At 39.6% G+C, this 20,747-nt stretch overlaps 1 protein-coding gene across 13 annotated transcripts in view; it reads left to right on the forward strand.

Annotated features, from left to right (window-relative positions):
* Lekr1 (leucine, glutamate and lysine rich 1) overlaps positions 1-20,747 on the forward strand; it is a 175,310-nt gene that overhangs the window by 59,642 nt on the left and 94,921 nt on the right. For all 13 annotated transcript variants that reach the window (XM_059265433.1, XM_059265431.1, XM_059265444.1 and 10 more), the window contains 2 exons: positions 272-447; positions 16,497-16,682. In XM_059265433.1, the coding sequence (XP_059121416.1) occupies positions 272-447; positions 16,497-16,682 (362 nt within the window). The remainder of the gene's footprint in view (positions 1-271; positions 448-16,496; positions 16,683-20,747) is intronic.

Consider the following 20,747-nt stretch of genomic DNA (forward strand, 5'->3'; position numbering starts at 1 on the left):
GAGTACTGTATATGAAGATGTCTGTCCTCTTTGTAGATAAAATAACAAAACAGAAGGAATTTGACGTTGCTATATACATCAGTATCCCTTCACTAGTCTCAGATTACATCTGTTGGCTCTGCATAATATGTTGAAAGTTTCCTTTCACTTTCAAAATTATTTCCATTAAACAATGGATTATGTGATCATGATAAATCACTTTTGAAGAAATATGTGCTGTTATGTTTTCTGTGTTTAAAAATTCTATTTTTTTTTGTTTTACTAATTGCAGTCAAAAATTGTCAGAATACAAATACTTCTGGAATAAGACCCTTTTATTACTTACTTTTACTAAAAGGGAACTAACCAGTATTAAATATGAAATACATGATAATTTTCAAAACTGGACTTCACTGAAAGGAGAAGTTTTGCTACAGATTAAATCTATAAGTGATACAGCCTTGGCAGGTTTGTTACTTATATTTACAGCCTAATTGCTTTTGTCTCTAACTGGTACATCATAGTTATGCAGTCATAGTATTTCTTTGTGTTCTGGGGCTTAGAATTCACTTTTTATTAGTAGTTGGTATTGTAGAAAAATATTAAGGTCTACTCCATTCCTGGAATTCAACAGTTATACACTGATCTAACATAAGCTGTGATACATCCATTTGTAAGCTGTGGTGAGAGTCTGATTACCCTTGCTAAGTGTGTGGATTTGTTTAACCTTTTTCTCTACATCTCAATGGCTGAGAACTAATATGAGATCAGCCTCCCCCAAATAATAATTATAAATATTGAACAAAAATACTCAACGTTGCTGAGAGACCAAAACTAAGCACATAAAGGCAGAAATGTCACAGACTGAATGAAGGTATGTACTCAGTGAAAGATGGCAGTCTGAACAGGCAGTATGGTGTATTCCATCTGTGTGACCTGTTGGGAAGGGAGAACTATGAATTACTAACCTTGAATGACAGGTTGGGGGAGGACGAATAAACACATGATACACAGAGGAATTTTAAGATGTGGAGATTATTCTCTAAGGCTCTGTAGTGGCACAGTCACATCATTATGCATTTACTAAAATTATAAAATATACAACCAAGTGTGACTCCTAGTGTAAATGGTGAGCTCTGGCTAATAATAACATGTCACACTGTTAGTTCATCTTGACCAGATGCACCATTGTGGTTCAGGATGTCACTAGGAGGGGAGGCTGGGGGTAGGGGTTTGGGGAGAGGGGTGTGTACTAACTGCTTTTTTCTCACTTTTACTAAATTGCTTTAAAGACTCTTAAGATTATTTTAAATATTGAGAAGGGATATGGAACTTGGTGAATTCCTGTAGTTGGTTGTTTTTACTGGCTCTTTACTCTTTTGCAGGGCCTGCCGCCCAGCTCCCAAATATATACACAGAGTCTTTCTACCTTTTGCCTCAGCCTTCATCTTCCTCTATTTCTGTATACCTTTCTTTACTTCTTTCTCCATGGCTTGCTGTGTAACTGGGTGGCTGGTCCCTAATGTTCTCCTCCTTTTCTTGCTCCTTGATCTCTTCCCCAGATCTCCCCTCCTATTTATTCTCTCTGCCTGCCAGCCCCACCTATCCTTTCCTGCCAAGCTGTTGGCCGTTCAGCTCTTTATTAGACCATCAGGTGTTTTCAGCAGGCAAAATAACATGGTTTCACAGAGTTAAACAAATGCAACATAAAAGAATGCAACACATCTTTGCATCATTAAAACAAATGTTCTGTAGAATACCAAATGTTAACACATCATAAAATAATACTCCACAACAAATTCCTTTCCTTCTTATTTTTTAAAGGACAGTAGACTGAGGTCAGGATATAGTTTATTCTACATAGAAGTAAAAAATATGAAAGAAAAATGTGTTCTTTTAATCCTAAAGATGAGAAGACAGAGATGAAGGCAGACCCATCCTGTGGGAATAGCCAGGGTCTGGGACAGTGGGGAGAGAGCAGATTTTACATGGAAATAGTTTCCAAATCTCTGGCTTCTCTCTGGAGTGCATATGTACAAGGAAGACTGAGCAGCCCACCTGAGACTAGAATGATTGACCCTTTAACAGGTCCCTTCCCTTGGGGTGACAGACTTTATAGTTTGAATTTAGCTAAATTAACTGCTCATTAAACCAAAGAAGAACCAAAAAAAAAAAAAAAAAAAAACCCTGTAAAACAATTTTTTTTTAAAGAATTGATGTTCATAACTATTTTACTCGGTGTATATCTGTATGCCTGGGACCCAAGGAATTCTGAGAGGGCTTCACATGTCCTGAAACTGTAGTTACAGAACAGTTGTGAGCCACCATGTGGGTGATGGGAATCAAATCTGGGTCCTCTAAAAGCAATCAATGCATCAATGCTCTGAACTGCTGAGCCATTTCTCCAGCTTCTTAGTCTCCATAGTGTACCACCTACGGTGTTTAGTACACAACCCAAAATTTCTTTTTCTCTTCTTTCTTTCTTTCTTTTGTTTTTGTTTGTTTGTTTTTGTTTGGTTTTTAGAGACAGGGTTTCTCTGTGTAACAGCCCTGGCTGTCCTGGAACTCACTCTGTAGCCCAGGCTGGCCTTAAACTCAGAGATTCTTCTGCCTCTGCTTCCCAGAGTGCTGGAATTAAAGGTCTGTGCCACCACTGCCTGGCCCAGAATATCTTAACCTGTAAAGAAATATTAGAAATATGGTTCGTGTTCCCCCAAAGAGAGCAGTCAACACAGAGCAAACCCAAATTGCACCAGATGATGTGTGGGAAGCCATACCTCTTCTTACTTCTCTGTATTGTGCTTTACAGACAATTTTTATAAATAGAAGATTTGTGGCCATCCTTATTGGACAAGTCTCTCTGGGTCTTTTTCTAATGACATGTGCTACTTTTGTAAGCACACGCTGTCACATTTTGGTAATTCTTACAACATTTTTTATTTTTATTTTATTATCTGCAAACAGCTGCCTTCAATGTTAGTGTTATAACTCTTTTAGGACACTATAAACCCCACCCATGTAAGAAGGTGTACTTAGCTTTAACAAATTCTCTGTTCAGACTGCTTCAAAACCAGCCATTCCCATGTCTCTCCACTTTCTTTTGGGCTTTCCTCTTTCCTGAAACAGAAATACCTGTTTGGTTGGAGCTTCCAGCTTGCCCCTGCACAAGCTGGAAAACCCCATTTGCCCACTTCTCCCAACCCCACCTTTGCTGAGAAAACCGAACAAAGAAATGGCACACAAGTGCCCACCCAGGGACCTAGCTTTTGACCATACTTGGGCACAGTTCCAGCTCCTGGCTGACATGTCATCACCCCTTGCTTAAGGTCTATAAAACCTCCCTGCTTTGGCTCAGGGACACCACTTCTCTGGCCTTGTTTTCTGAGGCCAGTGAACTGCCTGGGAGTGGCTTTGTTCTCACTAGGCCTATTGTTATACTTGTAATCTGGCTCATTCTGTCAGTGGGGAAACTTATTATCTGGGGAAAAAATATTAATACCAACATTAGGTCAATTAATAACCCCACAGTGGATGCTAAGTGTTGGAGAAAATGGAAGAGTTGTAAATCTCTTGCCTTTAAATCAAGAGCTACAATGATTAAGCTTAGGAAGTCAAAAGCCAAGATAGATCAAAAGGACTGAAACAAATTTTCAAGTTGTGAATGCAAAGAAAAAGTTCTTGAGGGAAACCAGGAGTGAACACAAAGAAGAAAAACAACTTTGTTACTAATTTATTACTGATAAAGCTTTCACCCACAACATTCTCTTAAGTTAAAGTTTAATTTAGAGCAAGTCCGGCCTTCAGTTCATGAAGGTTGAGAGAAGTTAGAAAAGTATAAGAAAAAAATTTGAAGCTAACAGAAGTTGGTTCAGGAGATTTGAGGGGAAAATGTCTTCATAAGATAAGTATGCAAGACAGGAGTAGGTGCTGACTTGGAAGCTGCATCAAATCATCTAGAACATCTGGTTAAGACACCTGATGAAGGTAGCCTCAATAAACAACAGATTTTCTTTGGGGGACAGAGTTTCTAGCTCATGTCAGCCTTGAACTCCCTGTGTGGCTAAGGATGACCATGAACTTCTGGTTTACTGGGTCCACCATCACACTTGGTCTTGTAAATACCAGGCTTTCAGTGAAACAGCTTTATGCTAGAAAAGGACACTAAAATTTAGGACTTTTCATAGCTAGAGAAGGCGTTGCCTGGCTCCAAAGGCTCAAAGGACAGGCTGACTGTCTTGTTAGGCGCCAATAAAAGCTGACTGGACATGGAAGCCCCCTTTTCATCTGCCATCCTCCAAATCCTGGGACTCTTTGAGAATCATGTGAAATCTACTCTGCTTATTCTCTATCAATGGAACAACAAAGCTCCTGGGATGACAGCACATCTGTTTACAAAATAGTTTCCTGACTCTTTAAAGCCTTCTGTTGATAACTGTCGCTTGGTAAAATGATCTCAGCCTGGTGGTACATGCCTCCTCCTCCAGCAGCATGAAAGCTTGGGGATAACTTATTCAAGGAATTCAAGGCTATCTTGGGTAGCATGCTGAGATATAGTCTCAAAGGAAAAACAAACAAATTCCTTTCAAAATATAACTTCACCCAAGAACTCTAATGGAATTTAATGAGATTAGTAATGTTTTCATGCCTGTTAAATTGGCACCAGCCATTTTACAGCCTAAGGATCAGGGAGTGATTTGACTTTAAGTCTCACTGTCTATAAATTTTATGTTTATCATTATCAAGGGAAGTGGCTTCCCTGATTTATCTGAACATAGTAAACTAAAAACCTCTGGAAATGATTCCCTACTATAGATGTCATTAAGAATAAATATTATCCTTAGGCTTCACTATATAGATGCATTAAGAGCATTCAGGATTCATGTCAAAATATCAATATTAACCAAAATTTAGAAGAAGTTAATTGTAACCAGCATGGCGTGGAGATCTCAATACATTAGTATTGAGAAGAAGTAGTTGTAGACAACATAGAAACAACAGTTGTCCTAGTTGGCTTTCTGGAACTGTGATAAACACTGAGACCAAAGCAACTTGGAGAGGAGAGGCCCTCTTTCATTTGATAGCTTACAACCCCTTATGAAGGGAAGGAACTCAAGGTGGGAACTCAGTGTTGGGAACTGAAGCAGAGGCCATGGAGCAGTGCTGTTTGCTGCTTTCCTCTCCATGACCAGCACAGTTTGCTTTGTATGCAACTCAGACCCACTGGCCTGGGGGTGGCATTTCCTACAATGGACGGGCCCTCCGACATTAATCATTAATCAAGAAAATGCCCCACAGATATGCCTACAGACATTTTCTCAGTTCATGTTCCCTTTTCTCAATGTCTAACTTGTGTTACATTGACAAAACAAAACAAAACAAAAATAACCAGCACAGCAGGACTAAGATGTGATCGCACTGCTGCTACATTTCTTGTGATAAAATTTTAACAGATGAGTTCATTCTGTGTGAGCAAAGAGTAGTTTCTTGAAGTAGACTACTGGGGAGATACTAATAAACATCATTGAAATGATAACAAAGGATTAAGAATGCTACATAACCTGGACTTCTGGGTAAAATGATGCATTAGAAGGCTCGCCATGTTGGAAGTGGAAGATGGCTCAGAGGTTAAGAGCCCTTGTTGTTCTTGCACAGAGGACCCAGGTTGGGTTTCCAGCACCCACATGGTACCAACAGTCAGCTGTAACTCCAATTCCAGCGAATCTGATGCCTCTTGTGGCCTCCATGGGCACTGTATACCTGTGGTGCACAGACATACGTGTAAGCAAAACACCAATATACACAAAATAAAAACCAATCTTTTTTAAAAAGATGCCAGTCACTTTTGTGTACCACTTTCCTCAGAGATTAAACCATTCCATCTTATAGAAAAGCTCCCTGAGCAGGCAGGCAAACAACTCAGAATAGCTTCAGGAAGTCCCTCACACTGACCAGATTCCCCAGTCTCCTCCTTGCCAAAGTACACAAGAAAAGCTACAGAAAAGACTTTCAGACAAGCCAAGATACAAAAAGACTCTGAGACCAGACCAGCTGCCTGGGAAAAGCAGATTTAGATCAGTCACTTGGAGAGAACTTTCTCCAACCTGTTGAGCTGCCTACAGGCTATGCAGTGTGCCTAGGTTTCCTGCTTTTGTGAGCTGTCACCCAGGCTGGGGTGGGCCTTGGTGACGCAGCTGTCTGAGTCATTTCTGTTCCTGTAATAAAACTTGTAGTTCATCAATTTGAACTTTGCTGGTATCCCTACTTTGGTCTGTCATAGACTCCCTATCTGGAGTGAGTAGATTTGTATGTAACATCTCCCCATAAGAAGTTTTGTCATGGTGGTGTATGCCTTTAAACCCAACACTCGTGAGGCAGACACAGGCAGATCACTGTGAGTTCGAGGCCAGCCTGGTCTACAGAGCAAGTGTTTAGACAGCCAAGACTACACAGAGAAACCCTATCTTGAAAAACAAAGCAAAACAACAACAAAAAGTTTTTATACACAACAACCACTGAAACTTGGTGAAAGAAAACAGTCAAGTTAATACACAATAAGCTGCTTCCTTGCAAAAGACAGGATCTGCAAATGAACTTATTAAGCCAGGGAGATCTCGACAGGGAAGCAGGCTGGGTGCCTGAGGATCAGCACCCAGCTACATACAGGTCCTCTGGCATCAGTGACCATCTGACTGAGTCAGCTACCTTGGAGGGAGGAGTCAAAACCTCAAGAGTGGCACTGTCCACATACAGCAGGCCCTCGGCCTCAGAAGTCAGGGTGGAGTGCAGGTGTCTGAGAGAGCCACCAGAAAAGGACTTACAACCTCTCCTTCACCACACACCAGAAGGACATGGAATACCACGGCTACAGAGGGAGTGGCTCCAGTGGATTCAGCTTGAGTGAAAGCAATGTAGGAAGATAACTTTTGACCTCGACACGACTGTGTCAGTGGGTAACACCATATATTTCTTTCTACTTCTTACTTTCTGTTTTCTTAATCTCCAGTCTCGAATATATGTCTCGCGGTAGTTTTGCTTTTGTAGGCGTATTGTTCAGTTAGGTTCTCAGATTACTCTGTGTGTTTGTCTACCAGTCTGCTATCAGGCACTCTCTACTGTACTTTTCACCCTCATTGCATTTACTTTCCCTTTTATTCCTTCATCTTTTCCTTTTCTCATTCTTTTCCTTTCCTTCCTTCCTTCTTCTTATAATCTAAATTATAATACCAAATAGACAGGACCAGAAAACACTTCTCTAGTCATGTAATAGTTAAAATACTAAATAAACATAATAAAGGAAGTGTATTGAAAGCTACAAGAGAAGACCAAGTCACCTACTGGAATTTTAAAAGCCATAAGGGCTTAGAGCAATGTATTTCAAGTTCTAAAACTACAGATGCCATCGCAGACTACTCTTATGCCAAAATATTATCTGTCATAGTTGAAAGAAAAGTTAAATGTATACTAAGAGGATTCTAGAACACCAAGCCAGTCCAAAGAAATACTTTGGATTCAGGAGAAGGAAAAGCATGTCTAAGAGACTACAGAGGCATTAATGATGCTAAGACTGTGGTAAAGCAGAGTAGGAATAAAACACTAAATACTACAAAATTAGCAAAATGGTATGCATTAATACATACCTTTCATAACTCTGAGTATAATGCTCTTACTTTCCTAATCAAAAGACACAGTCTAGCTGACTGGATTAGAACACAGAATTATCTTTTTGCTGTATACAGTAAACATAGCTCACTAACAAAGATAAACACTGTCTTGGGGTAAAAGAATGGAAAAGGGTATTCAAACAGAAACCAAGCAAGTATTGGTATTCTAATATCTGACGAAGTAGATTTCAAATCAAGACTAATCAGAAAGTCACTTCATGCTGATCAAGGTGGCAATGTATCAAGGGGACATTACAGTTCTAAACATACCTGCTTCAGACTTGAGTATATTGACTTTCATAGAACAAATACTACTAGATAGAAACACAGAGACTAGCACCAGCACAGTAGGTTATGTCAATACTCCACTCTCACCAGTAGACATATCATGTAGACAAAAAGCAGAGAAACATCGGAGTTAAATGGACTGAAACTTCTATAGAACATTTCACCCAAACACTACACAATAGCTCTTCTCTCAACAGTCAGTGGGGCTTTGTTTAAAATAGACCACATATGGGATACAAAACAGTTTTCAGCAAATCTAGGAAAACTGAAGTAACTTCTTGTTCTCTGTTTGACCGCACTGATAAAAGCTAGAAATCAATAGCAAAAGGAACTACATCATGAAAATTAAACAACACACTATTGAATGATGATGGTTACATCTTTGAGGAAATCAAGAAAATTTAAAAGTTCCTAGAATAAAAGAAAAACAGCATAGCAAAACCTATAGGATACAGTGAAAGCAGTTCTAAGAGGGAAGTTTGTATGTATAATATATAAACACATTTAAAAAATCAGAGAGAGCGCAGGTAAGTAATGATCCATCTTAAGGCGTTGGAAAAAGAACAAACTAAATCCAAAAGTACTAGGTGGGAAGAAATTAATGAAATTAATTAAGACCAGAGATGAAACTACTTAATTAATGAAATTAATGAATTAAGTGAAAAAATAGGAAATCAATTAAATAAGGAGTTGGGCTAGATGTGGTGGCACACAGGTATATCTCCGTGAGCTTGAGGCCAGCCTGGTCATGTAGTGAGTTTCAGGCCAGTCAAGACTACATAATGAGACTCCGTCTAATAAACAAAAACAAAAAAAGATAACTAAAATTGAAAGATCTTTAGCCTACTTAAGAGAAAGAAATAAAACACCCAAATTAATAAAATAATAAAATTAGTGATGAAAAATGAGACATTAGGGGGCTGGAGAGATGGCTCAGCAGTTAAGAGCACTGGCTGTTCTTCCAGAGGTCCTGAGTTCAATTTCCCAGCAACCACATGGTGGCTCACAATCATCTATAATGAGATCTGGTGCTCTCTTGTGTCTGCAAGCATACGTGTAGGCAGAACACTGTATACATAATAAATAAATCTTTTTAAAAAAAGAAAAAAATGAGACATTAGATCAAAAAGCAATGAAGTTCAGGATCAAAAGGACATACTTCAAAAAGGTACATTCTAAGTTGGAAAACCTGAAAAATTAATGAATTTATAGATTATCTGGCATATCAAGTTAAACCAAGAAGAGATCAGTTATTTAAGTAGAACTCTATAAAAAGCGGTGAGAGTAAAGCAATTTTGAAAACATATTTTAAAGGTCTCCCAATTAAAAAAAATGTTTAGATCCAGATGGAGTCACTACAGAATTCTACCAGACTTTTAAAGAAGGTAAAACCAATGCTTCTCAAATTCCTTAAAATCGAAGAAAAATTTGAGAATTGTTTTTACAAAGTCAGTATTACTTTAATACCCAAAGAGAAAAAGATACAGAACAAAGAAAACTATAAAACCACTCTCCCTGATGAACAAAGATACAAAAATCCTCAACAAAATCTAGCAAACTGAATACAGGAGCACTTGAAAAAGAGATCGAGTTGGCCTCGTTCCAGAAATGTAAAGATGGTTTAACAAACACAAATTAGTAAATGTAACCTACAGCATAAACTAACTCAAGGACAGAAACCACATGAGCATTTCATTAGATGCAGAAAAAGCCTTTGACAGAATTGTTTCATGACAAAAGTACCAGAGATAATAAGGGTGGGGGGACATAATAACATAATATGAAACGTAACAGGAATGTAGCTGAAAGGCTATAGGTGACAAAGCTGTAACCAACATCATGCTTTAAGGAGAAGAATTGAAACATTCTCATTAAAACCAGGAACAAGACATTGCTGCCACTTTCCCTACTCCTTCTCCAGTCTTAGAGCAATAAGACAAGCCAAGGAAACACAATAGATACAAACAGAGAAGCCACAGAACCCTTATTTTCAGATGATAGGACCCTAAAGACTTCCCCAGAAAACTCCAAAAATGATCAACACTTCCAGTAAAGAGCCGGGATACAAATTTACATACAAAATTTAGTAGCCTTCCTACAGACAAATTACAGACATGCTGAAAAAGAAATCGGGGTGATGGCCACATGCATGATAGATTAATAACACCTTGGAATAAATCTAAGCAAAAGTGAAAGACGTCTACAATGAAAACTTTAAAACTCTGAAGGAAGACATTAGATGGGAAGACATCAAGACCTACAAAAGAACAAAAATTGATAAACCCTAAGATTAAGAACACCCGCTCCTCAAAGGATGCCATTAAAAATGAGTATGATGGATAGCTGTCCTAGAGGGAGCACTTCCGGTTCACCAAGGGAAACTGAGGAAGACCCTGCTGATCCTTGAGATTTATGTTTTGGTTTACATGTCACCTCCTCCAGGAGCTTGTCGTGGAATGTTTTACAGCCTTCCTATCTAAATGTCTCTATCCTTTGTTTCATACTAAATAATGTGTGCCACTGTTGGGAGTCTGCTTGTCAACTTGTTGATTTGTGTTGTTGTTTACTGTCTATCCTCTGCTAGGCTGTAGTCTCTGAGAAAAAGAACAGGGCTGTCTTCCAAGACTGGAAGGTGGAAATGCACACACAAGGACAGCATACTCAGTTGCCAGACAAGAGGTGAGTGCACACAACCCATGGGTGTGTGCGGTTGAGATCTTGCTATGGTGAGAGGTTTTTTTCCTCCTTGCTCACTACTATCTACATGATCTCAGCCCCAGGGCACTGTGTACCAATTGGGACAAGTAGGTGCAAAACCTGAAAGGTGCTGATCCTGCTCTTCTTACAGCTAGCTGCTCTGAATGCACTTCAAATCTAGCAGATGTTCTAGTGGATACAGGAACAAACAACTTTCACACCTTCAAGCTTTGAGAAAATAAATTGAACATAAGATCCTCAAAAGCCAAGACCAGTAAAGCCTGAAGAAGTGTCACATCTACTGTACCGTCCAGTATGGTAGCCACCAGTCACTTGTGGCTATAGAGCATTTGAAATGGGGTTTTAGCCCCTTGGCAAAATGTGACACTTTAGATAACTAGAGTTAAATACACCATTAAAATTAATTTCATGTCTTCAGTAGAAGATTTAATTTACACATATGGCTTTGTAGTGGATATTGTTAGTCTAAATTAGTGAGATGAACTTTTCCACACTTCAGAAACTGAAAATATAATTCTAGTTTGATACTTACAAAATGATAAAGGTAATGTGAATTATAGCAGGGATGCTTTCATCTGTCTTTTCCATCTTTTTTTGTAGCTCTTTTATTTAAATTTTTTTTCATTTTACATATCAACCCCTGTCTCTTTCATGTCAGTCCCTCCGTCCCTCCCTCCGTCCCTCCCTCCGTCCCTCCCTCCGTCCCTCCCTCCGTCCCTCCCTCCCTCCCTCCGCCCCGCCCTCCCACCTTCCCTCTCCTTTTCCTTCTCCCTTCGTCTCCTCCAGCCCATAGTCCAGGCTGGATTGAAACATGTGACCTATATTTAAATGTCCATAACTGTTTTACTCATAATAGCTCACAACTGGAACTAGTCCAGATGCTTTGCCATGGGTGAAGTACAAACAGTGCTGAATCAGCACAAAAAGGAAGGACTTACTGATACATGCAATAACTTGAATGAACATCAAAGAAAATTTCCCAGTTTAAAAAAAAGTCAATTTCAGAATCTTTTCACAGGCTTTTCCTCTTTTTAATCCTTTGAGGATTTCACAACTCATGTAGTGTCTTCTGATCAGATATACTCTCTCCTCCAATCCTACCCCATCCTCCTCACCACTTTCCTTTCCCAACTTCAGGTGCTCTTTTTAAAAAGCCACTGAGTCGACTTGGTGCGGCCTGTGGATGCATGGGTATAGGACCATCTACTGGGTCATGGGCAGCCTCTCAGGGACCAAATCCCTAAATAAAACTGACTTTCCCACAACAACAGACAGCTGCCAGTAGCTCTCCAGCTAGGATGGGACTTCATGAGCCCCTCTCCATTCATGCTGGGATTTTGTCTGACTTGATCTTGTGTTTGTAGTCATAGGCACTGTGAGTTCATGTGTAAAAATGCCTTGTTGTGTCTGGAAAATACCTCTAGCTCATAATTTTTCAACCTCCCCTTCTGTTATGATTCCTGGGCCTTTGGAAGAGGGACTGCCATATAGATGTCCCATTTAGAGCTGAGCTCCCCATGTCTCTTATTCTCTGCACATTGACCAGTTGGTGTCTCTGTATAAATCACCATCTACTGAAAAAAGGAGTTTCTCTGATACGGGCTAAGAGATGCACATACAACTTAGGAAGCAGCTTATTACTACATCAGTTTAGCAGAATAGTGGTTGTAGGTCCTCCCTAGGGTCTGTAACCTGACCAGCTGTGGGTTTTTGGTTCTATTAATGGTACCAGGCATGAATTCTATCTTGTGGATTGGACTTCAAATCCAATCAGAAAATGGTTCCATTTTAAAATCATTTATTGTTCCATTTATGTAGCATAAGCAAAGATGAGCAGTTGCTGAGGACTAGCACTGGTGGGTTAGAGAATGGGCTGGCTGCAAACAGCAGGTTTGAGCTTGTGGTATAAATCACGTGTTTTGACTATGGGAGTAACTATATAAAGCTGCAAGTCCTGGTTAGTTTTTTGTCATCTTCACACAACTAGAGAGTCACCCGGGAAGAGGAACCTCAGGGGAAGAATTGCTCCCATCAGGTTGGCCTGAAGCCAACTCTGTGGAGGCATTTCCTTGATGGTTGGTTGATGTGGGAGGACCCAGCCTCCTGTGGGCACTACCACTCCTAGGCCAGTCCCTGGGTCGCATAAGAAAGCAGGGTAAGCAAATCATGAGGAGCAAACCAGGAAAGAGCATTCCTCCATGGCCTCTGCTTCAGTTACTGTCTCCAGATCTGTGTCTGAGTTCCTGCCCTGATTTACCCTTATGATGGACTGTAATTGTAATCTGAAATAAACCTTTTCCTCTCCAAGTTGCTTTTTGTTAGGGTGTTGTCACAGGCATACAAAGCAAACTAGAATGTTCTACTTGTGTTAAAGTTGCGCAGAACAAGCATGTATACACAAATGAGTTTGTGCACAGCTGGTTAAGTCTAACATGCTTCTCTGGGGAGCAGAGAAGGGGGGATGGAACACTCTATACACCTATTTGTAACTTCCTGTAAACTATTTCAAAATAAGAGAGTTTTTAAAATCAAGGTCATGTTTTTGATTCCTTCATTTAATAACTATAATTTTAAAGGCCTTTCTTATATTGTAATAAAATTAAAGTTATGTGAATTAATGGTCACACAGTGAATGTAACATTGGAATTCCCTGATAATAAGGTTATAGAGTTCTTGTAATAGCATAATGACACAATATAATTGTACATTCACTTGACTAAGCTTGAGGCTACAAAGACAGAAATAAACCTTCATAAGGTAAAGAACTTAGTTTGTATTCTCATACTTGCTTTAGCTAATGGATTTAGTTGGTATTTAGTGCTAAGAATCAGACCCAGGGCCTCACACAGGCATCCCACCACCAGGCTGCAACTTCCCTCTGAGTTTCTCTCTGTCTCTCTTCTCTCTTCTCTCTCTTCTCTCTCCTCTCTCCTCCCTCTTCTCTTCTCTCTCTCTCTCTCTCTCTCTCTCTCTCTCTCTCTCTCTCTCTCTCTCTTTCTCTCTCTCTCTCTCTCTCAGTTTTTCAAGACAGGGTTTCTCTTTGTAGCCCTGGCTGTCCTGGATCTCACTCTGTAGACCACGCTGGCCTCGAACTCAGAGATCCATCTACCTCTGCCTCCTGAGTGCCGAGATTAAAGGCATACACAACCACCACCCAGGATATCTCTTGACCTTTTAGAAATCAAGTACAAAGTTATGTTAGAATTGACTGTTTTAATAAAACTGATAGAATTAAGAATGAAATAGGCATATCTGGTTAGATTGCTAACATTTTGGGGGGTGTATGTTTTAGTTGTTTAACCTAGTTTGGCATCAAACTATCCAGCTCGAAATGCATACCTCTGAAATGAAACTGAAACACTTATTCAAGATGTTCAAATACTGGCACATTAGGAACCATCTAGAAGCTCTACTCAGAAGCCTTTATGTCTGTAACAGCTCCTGTTATTTCTAAAGCATGATAGTGGAAACTACAGGGCAATAAAATAGATTGTTATCTCTGGCCTAAATTAACCTATACCTTAATACGAGTTTGTATGCTTACATGTGATCAATGCAAAATAAATGTGCAAATTGGTATGCCACATCTAGGTTAGCTCAGGAAAGGCTTCCATGATGGTAGCATGTGAGCTATGGCAGGCCAAATGTGTGAGGATGGGATTATTTCTCTGGGTTGCACTGAAACAGTCTCAAGTTGGGTACAATAACCAGTATAGGTTGACCTTCTAGGGATCATAATTCTGAACCCCAAATTGGGACAGATAACCAACAAGTGTGCAATTATATAATGGAAACAAAACAGAATTGTATGCTAATGCCATGGGCAGTTGATAGAGGAGCATTTAGCTCATCATGCTTGAGTTCATTTACCTTCACTGGGTTTGATTTCCTGATGCCATGTTGGGAATGTTCTAGTCCCTATGAGTTTGGAAATCTTGCTGTACTTTTCCATGAATACATGGAAATAGACTGTATTTCACAAATCAGCTTGTGTTGCAGATTCTGCCTCTTAATGTCAGATAGAAAGTCACATTGACATGAGTTATTTTAGAGACGATACTGCTCACTAACAGAATCAGCCAGCTAAGCCACAGCAGAGTCACTTTGGCAAATGAGAAATAGGTGGCAGCACGTGTGTCCTGCTCTGCAGTGTCACTCTGACTCACACATGGGCAGATGTTACAGTATGGGACAGTTTATTCAGCCACAAGAAGCTGCCTTCACGGGTGTAAAAATACCTTTGTCTCACTCTGTTAAGTTGCCTTGTTTCTTATAGCGTTCTATATTAGTGTGCTGGTCATCACTCTCACAGAAACAGGCTCATAGCCACCGTTTTAGAAGCATATTAGCTGTTCTCAGTGGGTGAAATGGACCACAGTAGAAACATGCATTTATTTCCTTAGGTTTCCATTTGCAAGTTGAAAAGGAACTAAAAGAGAAAAGTTACCTGGGCCTCTTCTCAAGGCCACTTTTTTCTCCCACACATGACTTTTACCCATGTAAAGAGACGTTGCTTTGTTTTCTTTGAACCAGATTCTCTTCTTTCTCACTCAGACTCTTGAGCTCCCTCCACCTCTCTCTCTCTCTCTCTCTCTCTCTCTCTCTCTCTCTCTCTCTCTCTCTCACACACACACACACACTTTTGTTCTTTCTGTTTTCCCCTCTCACTATCTTGCTCTCTAATCTCTCCATGTCCCTCTCATTGGCTTGGAACTTGCTATGCAGAGCAGGCTGGTCTTGAATGCAGAAGTACGTGCCGCCTCTGCCCTCTCAAGTGCTGGTATTAAAGGTGTGCACCATCAGCCTGGCTGGACCACATTCTTGGTTGTGCTGTGCACCATCCTTTAGGAAATTCCTCCTTTCCTGTACCCTACTGTCATCAGCTGATGTATTGCCTGCTCCTAGATCTGTCCCGTGGATCTCTTCTTTGATCTTTCTTGCATGTATAGACATGGTAGAGCAATAAACCAAGCCAACATGTTGAGATACCCACTCACACCTGAACCTACCGCACAACATAGGAGGGACTAGCCAAAGAAGGCAGCGCCAGGTAATCTTCCTAGAAAACTGTCCAGAGCTTCATAGTCCGCACCGTCATTAATGTGATTAGCTGGTCCGTACAAATGACATAGTATTTTGAGTGTGTGTTTTGCTACCTTAGTGGTGGCTTATGTTGGCAGTGCTGAAAACATTGGTCAAGGGAAAACTTGTTAATTTTTCTGATGGATGATGTGCTCTGACATTTTTCAAGAAGGTATATGAAATGTAAGTAGAACTGTGAAGCCATTTAAAAATTAAATGGAAGGAGAGTAATGGCATTGAATTACTACAATAAATTCTGGTTTCACTCTAGGGGACAGAGTACCATTAGAATCATTAAAATGTATTCGTTAACTGTTAAATACTTTCCACCCACAAGCTTGCTAGTTTTAGCTGCTCTGTCCTCCAGGTCTTTTGCATGCTTACCACTTAGAAGGCAGGCCAGTAACCATCTTAGAAATGCTACCAACCAGTTCATACTGCACGTTTACATTCACCTTTCTCTGTCATACAATTTCAACAAAACCCAGAGGTCTCCACAGGTATTATACTTTTCATATTTATATGAGAATGTAAAAGTATAATTTAAGGCTAAAAACAAAAAAGTGCATTATTTAGCAACCCAGCCCATTTTCCTTGTTTCTTTTCAGAATTGCTAGTGCATTTACATCTAACTTTTGGCTAGGGGTCATACTCTCAGAAAAGTTGTTTTCTTTTCACACTAATTTTCTAAAAAAAAAAAAACAAAACAGTTTTTAGAGGATTGCGATGTAATGTCTTCTGTTTACAAACTTTGAATTTTCTTTACAGAAATAGATATGTTAAATAAAAGTCTGACAATTTCCCAGAGAAATAAAGTATGCCTGGAAGAGGAAATGAAAAATCTCAAATTATTGTCAGATGCCGCCATATTGAGGTCTCAGCAGATGCAGGTGTCCAAACAACATGAAGTAAACTTGCAAACCAGATGCTATGATCTGCAGAAGGAAGCGCTAGGTAAAGAGAATTCCTTCTTGATGTTAGCAGCTAGCTGTAATGGAAATGTCTGCCTTCTTCTTATTGCCATGACAGTCTGTGTTAATTCATTTGTCTTGCAAATATGCCTAATAACAACAGTGGTAACTGTCTGTGCTCCGTGTTTGCGGTTGTCCCTGGCTGTCTTACCATTGAAAGCAGCAGGATTAAGTGGGTATGTGAGAGACCTTTCAAGTACAAAGTAAGATTTCAGCAGGACAAAATGGAATTTACTTTGCTGTCACATTATCCCTAGGGGATTGTTGGTCTAGGATGCAAAAGGAAAATGGAGCATATGCTGTGTGTAAGAGGAATCCAGATTTTATTTTCATTTTTAATGTTTTATTTCTAAAACTTTAACAGTTTGTGGAGAAAAGTCATAAGGTTTTCAAAACTTCATGTTGAATATATAACCCTGAATTGTAATATTCTTTGTAATTTTTGTTGTCATAAAATGCATGACCTTAAATGTACCATTTCAAACATTTTTAACTATTCAGTTCGGGAGTTTTGAAGTATATTTATTTACATTTTCTGCAGTACATGTGTGGAACTTTTTCACACTGCAAAACTGAAATTTTTTAGCTACTGGATGTTCATTTCCTCTCCTCCTAAGCCCTCCGCAGCCACCGTCTACTTTGTTTCTGTGAGTTTGAGTCTCCTAACATGGTACAAATAAGTGAGATGATGTGGTTTTGGGGTTTTTGTGTCTGGGATTTTTACTTATCACAGTGTCATCTGTGTTGTCACACGCGTCAGAATTCCTTTCAGTCCTGACTGGATACAGTCATCCGTTGTGTGTGTGGGCACTCCTGGTTCTTTCTCACTCATCTTCCTGTGGACAGCTGGGCGGTTTACATCTGTTACCATTGCATCTGAGGCTGTGGAGAAGGTGGGTCTACAGATAGCCCTTGGAGGCCTTGCTCTGGGATCTCTGATGAACACCCAGAGGCAGGATGGCTACGTCATTTGAGCAATGCCCATACTGTTTCTCTAGTGACCATATCACTTGACATTCCTACCATAATGGCACCAGGATTTTGTCTCTGCACCTTTAACAACATTCAATGTTTTGGGGGTCATTTGCATCTTGTGTGGGGAGTTGTTGTCTGTGTCCTTTGCCCATTTTAAGATGTAGCTCTTTTTGTTTTGTTGTTGTTGAGTTGTACAAGTGTCTCCTAAGTGGTACATATAAATTGCTTATCACGTATGTGACTTTCCCATGACATAGGTTGTCATCTCAAAGCCATTTATTGTTTCCTTTGATACAAAACTCTTCCCAGCTGAACAGGCCCCTTTCGGTGTTTTACTTTTGTTGCCCATGAGTTTGATGTCATAGCCAAGAAATCATTGAAAAATGCAATATTCTAAAGCTTTTTTCTTCACTTTTCTTTTCAAACATGAATCCAGAATTTTAGACAGTTTGGGGAATAAGTCTAAGGAATACATATTTCTACCTGAAAGTATTGAAAATTGTTCATCAAGATAATGATAAAAGCAGTATTTTAATCGGAGTGCATGATGTGAAATCCACAAAGAATCAATAAAAGAAAGAAAAAAGGTAATGTTTTAGAAAGATTGACCTTGAGGCAGTGCGTTAGGAAGGAATGAACACACACTATTGGTAATCCAAAGAGGGATGAGTGTTGGAAGAGAAAAGAAGGAGTCATGCATTCAGTAGCACCATGAAATCAGAAAAAAAAAGTGAAATTTAATTTAAAAATTGTAATTTTATATGTGCGTATGGGGGGGGGTCACTTGTGTTCCACGGTACACATGTGGAGGTCAGAGGTCAGCTCACTGGAGTTGGTTCTGTCCTTCTACCATGGGGCTTGATAGCAGGGGTAGATACCCTTTGAGCCAGCTTGCCAGCCCAATAAACTGTAATATACAACAGTGATCAGTTATTTTTCCTTTGTCTTTTGGTTGCCTATTTAAAGTGGATTTATTGAAGGTTCTCTTGGTAGCAGTTTGTTTTGTTGGAGTTTGGCTGACCTGGACCTCCTGCTCCTCTTGCTTTAGCCCCCAAGTGCCTAGATTTCAGATGTGTGTGGACTTCCCAGCTCTTCTTAAGCATTTTGTTTGTTTTTAAGGCAAGGTTTCACTCTGTGACCCTGACCGACCTGAAACTCACAGCGATCCACCTGCCTCTGCTTCCTGAGTGCTGGGATTCAAGTGAGTGCTACTGCTCCCAGCCTCCCCTTGATCATTTTAAAGACCATTTTGAATAGTATGGATATTAAGTGTTTTATATATTCAGTTTTTCTAAAGTGCATTTTTATTGAATTTGTATGGTATCACCATATCAGAGGTTTGTATTTTGGTGATCTTTTTTTATTGTTTCTGATTTGTTTTGGTTAAAACATTACATTATATACATAGTTTTAGGATCCTTTCATTTAACATATTTTTGTGTGATATGATATTCAATGATTCAGTTTCATTCTTTTCCCACTGTACTAGTTTATGTGTAATTAAATCATCATTTTTACCATGTAACAGAATTTCCTGTGTGTTAGTGTCTATTATTACATTTTCTCTTCTTTTGTACTAATTCATTTCATATGCTATTAATATTAATTTTAGTAAAATGCCTTATTAACCCATTCTTGCAAGTAGTATTTTTTTCTGCTGTTCTTACTTTAAATATATTTGGTATGTAATTATTTTCCACTTAAACCATTTATGTGTGTGTGGTAGGGGGGCGTGTACATATGTGGCAATCAGAGGTCAAAGTTAGGTGTTTTCCTCAATTGATTACCATCTTATTTTTTAAATTTTTTTATTTTATTTTATTTTTTGTGGTTTTTCGAGACAGGGTTTCTCTGTGTAGCTTTGCGCCTTTCCTGGAACTCGCTTTGGAGACCAGGCTGGCCTTGAACTCACAGAGATCCGCCTGGCTCTGCCTCCCGAGTGCTGGGATTAAAGGCGTGCGCCACCACCGCCCGGCTTATTTTTTAAATTTTTAATTCTTCTTACAATTACTTATTTTAATTTATGTGTATGAATGTTTTGCCTATATATATGCATGTGTACCAGTTGAATGCTTGGTGCCCTCCAAGGTCAGAAGAAGGCATCAGATCCTCTGCAAATCGAGTCACAGATAGTTGTAAACCACCGTGCCAGTGCTAAGAATCAAATTCCGGTCCTCTGGAAGAGCATCCGATGCTCTTAACCACTAAGCCATCTCTTCAGTCCTCTCTCTCTCTCTCTCTCTCTCTCTGTCTCTCTCTCTCTCTCTCTCTCTCTGTCTCTCTCTCTCTCTGTCTCTCTCTCTCTCTCTGTCTCTCTCTCTCTCTCTCTCTCTCTCTCTGTCTCTCTCTCTCTCTCTTTTCTAAGACTGGGTCTTTCACTAACCCTGGAGCTCACCACTTGTCTCTTCTGCCTGACTGTCAGCACCCAGAATCCTCTGTGTATGCTTCTCAGCACTGGGTCACAGTTGGACCACACTGCCATCTCAGCACTGGGTCACAGTTGGACCACACTGCCATCTCAGCACTGGGTCACAGTTAGACCACACTGCCTTCCCACCTTGGGTCACAGTGGGACCACACTGCTGTATCTGGCTTTTTAATGGCAGTTCTGGTCAGGCCTTCATGCTTTTGAGGCACATACTTTACTGACTCATACATCTTTTCAGTCCCTGTCTCTTTAAACTTTAAGATAATGTTATTGCCTATTGTCAGAAGGCTCTGACAAATCCCTAGTAAAGCTTTCTTCTCTAAATTTTATACCATCTTCTATATAGAAAGTTACTATTACACATAAACTTAAGACAATTTTTTTTTTAATTTTTTTGAGACAGGATTTCTCTGTGTAGCTTTGGTTCCTGTCCTGGAACTCACTCTGTAGACCAGGCTGGCCTTGAACTCACAGAGATCCACCTGGCTCTGCCTCCCAAGTGCTGAGATTAAAGACATACACCACCACCGCCCAGTTAGGATAATTCTTATTACATTATAATCCCAGGAGGGATTCTAGTTAGAATTGTATTATAAGTATAAAATTTTAGAGAATTGATTTTCTCATTCAAATTCTAGTCATTTT

Source organism: Peromyscus eremicus, chromosome 6, assembly GCF_949786415.1.
Source record: "Peromyscus eremicus chromosome 6, PerEre_H2_v1, whole genome shotgun sequence".
NCBI classification, from domain to species: domain Eukaryota; kingdom Metazoa; phylum Chordata; class Mammalia; order Rodentia; family Cricetidae; genus Peromyscus; species Peromyscus eremicus.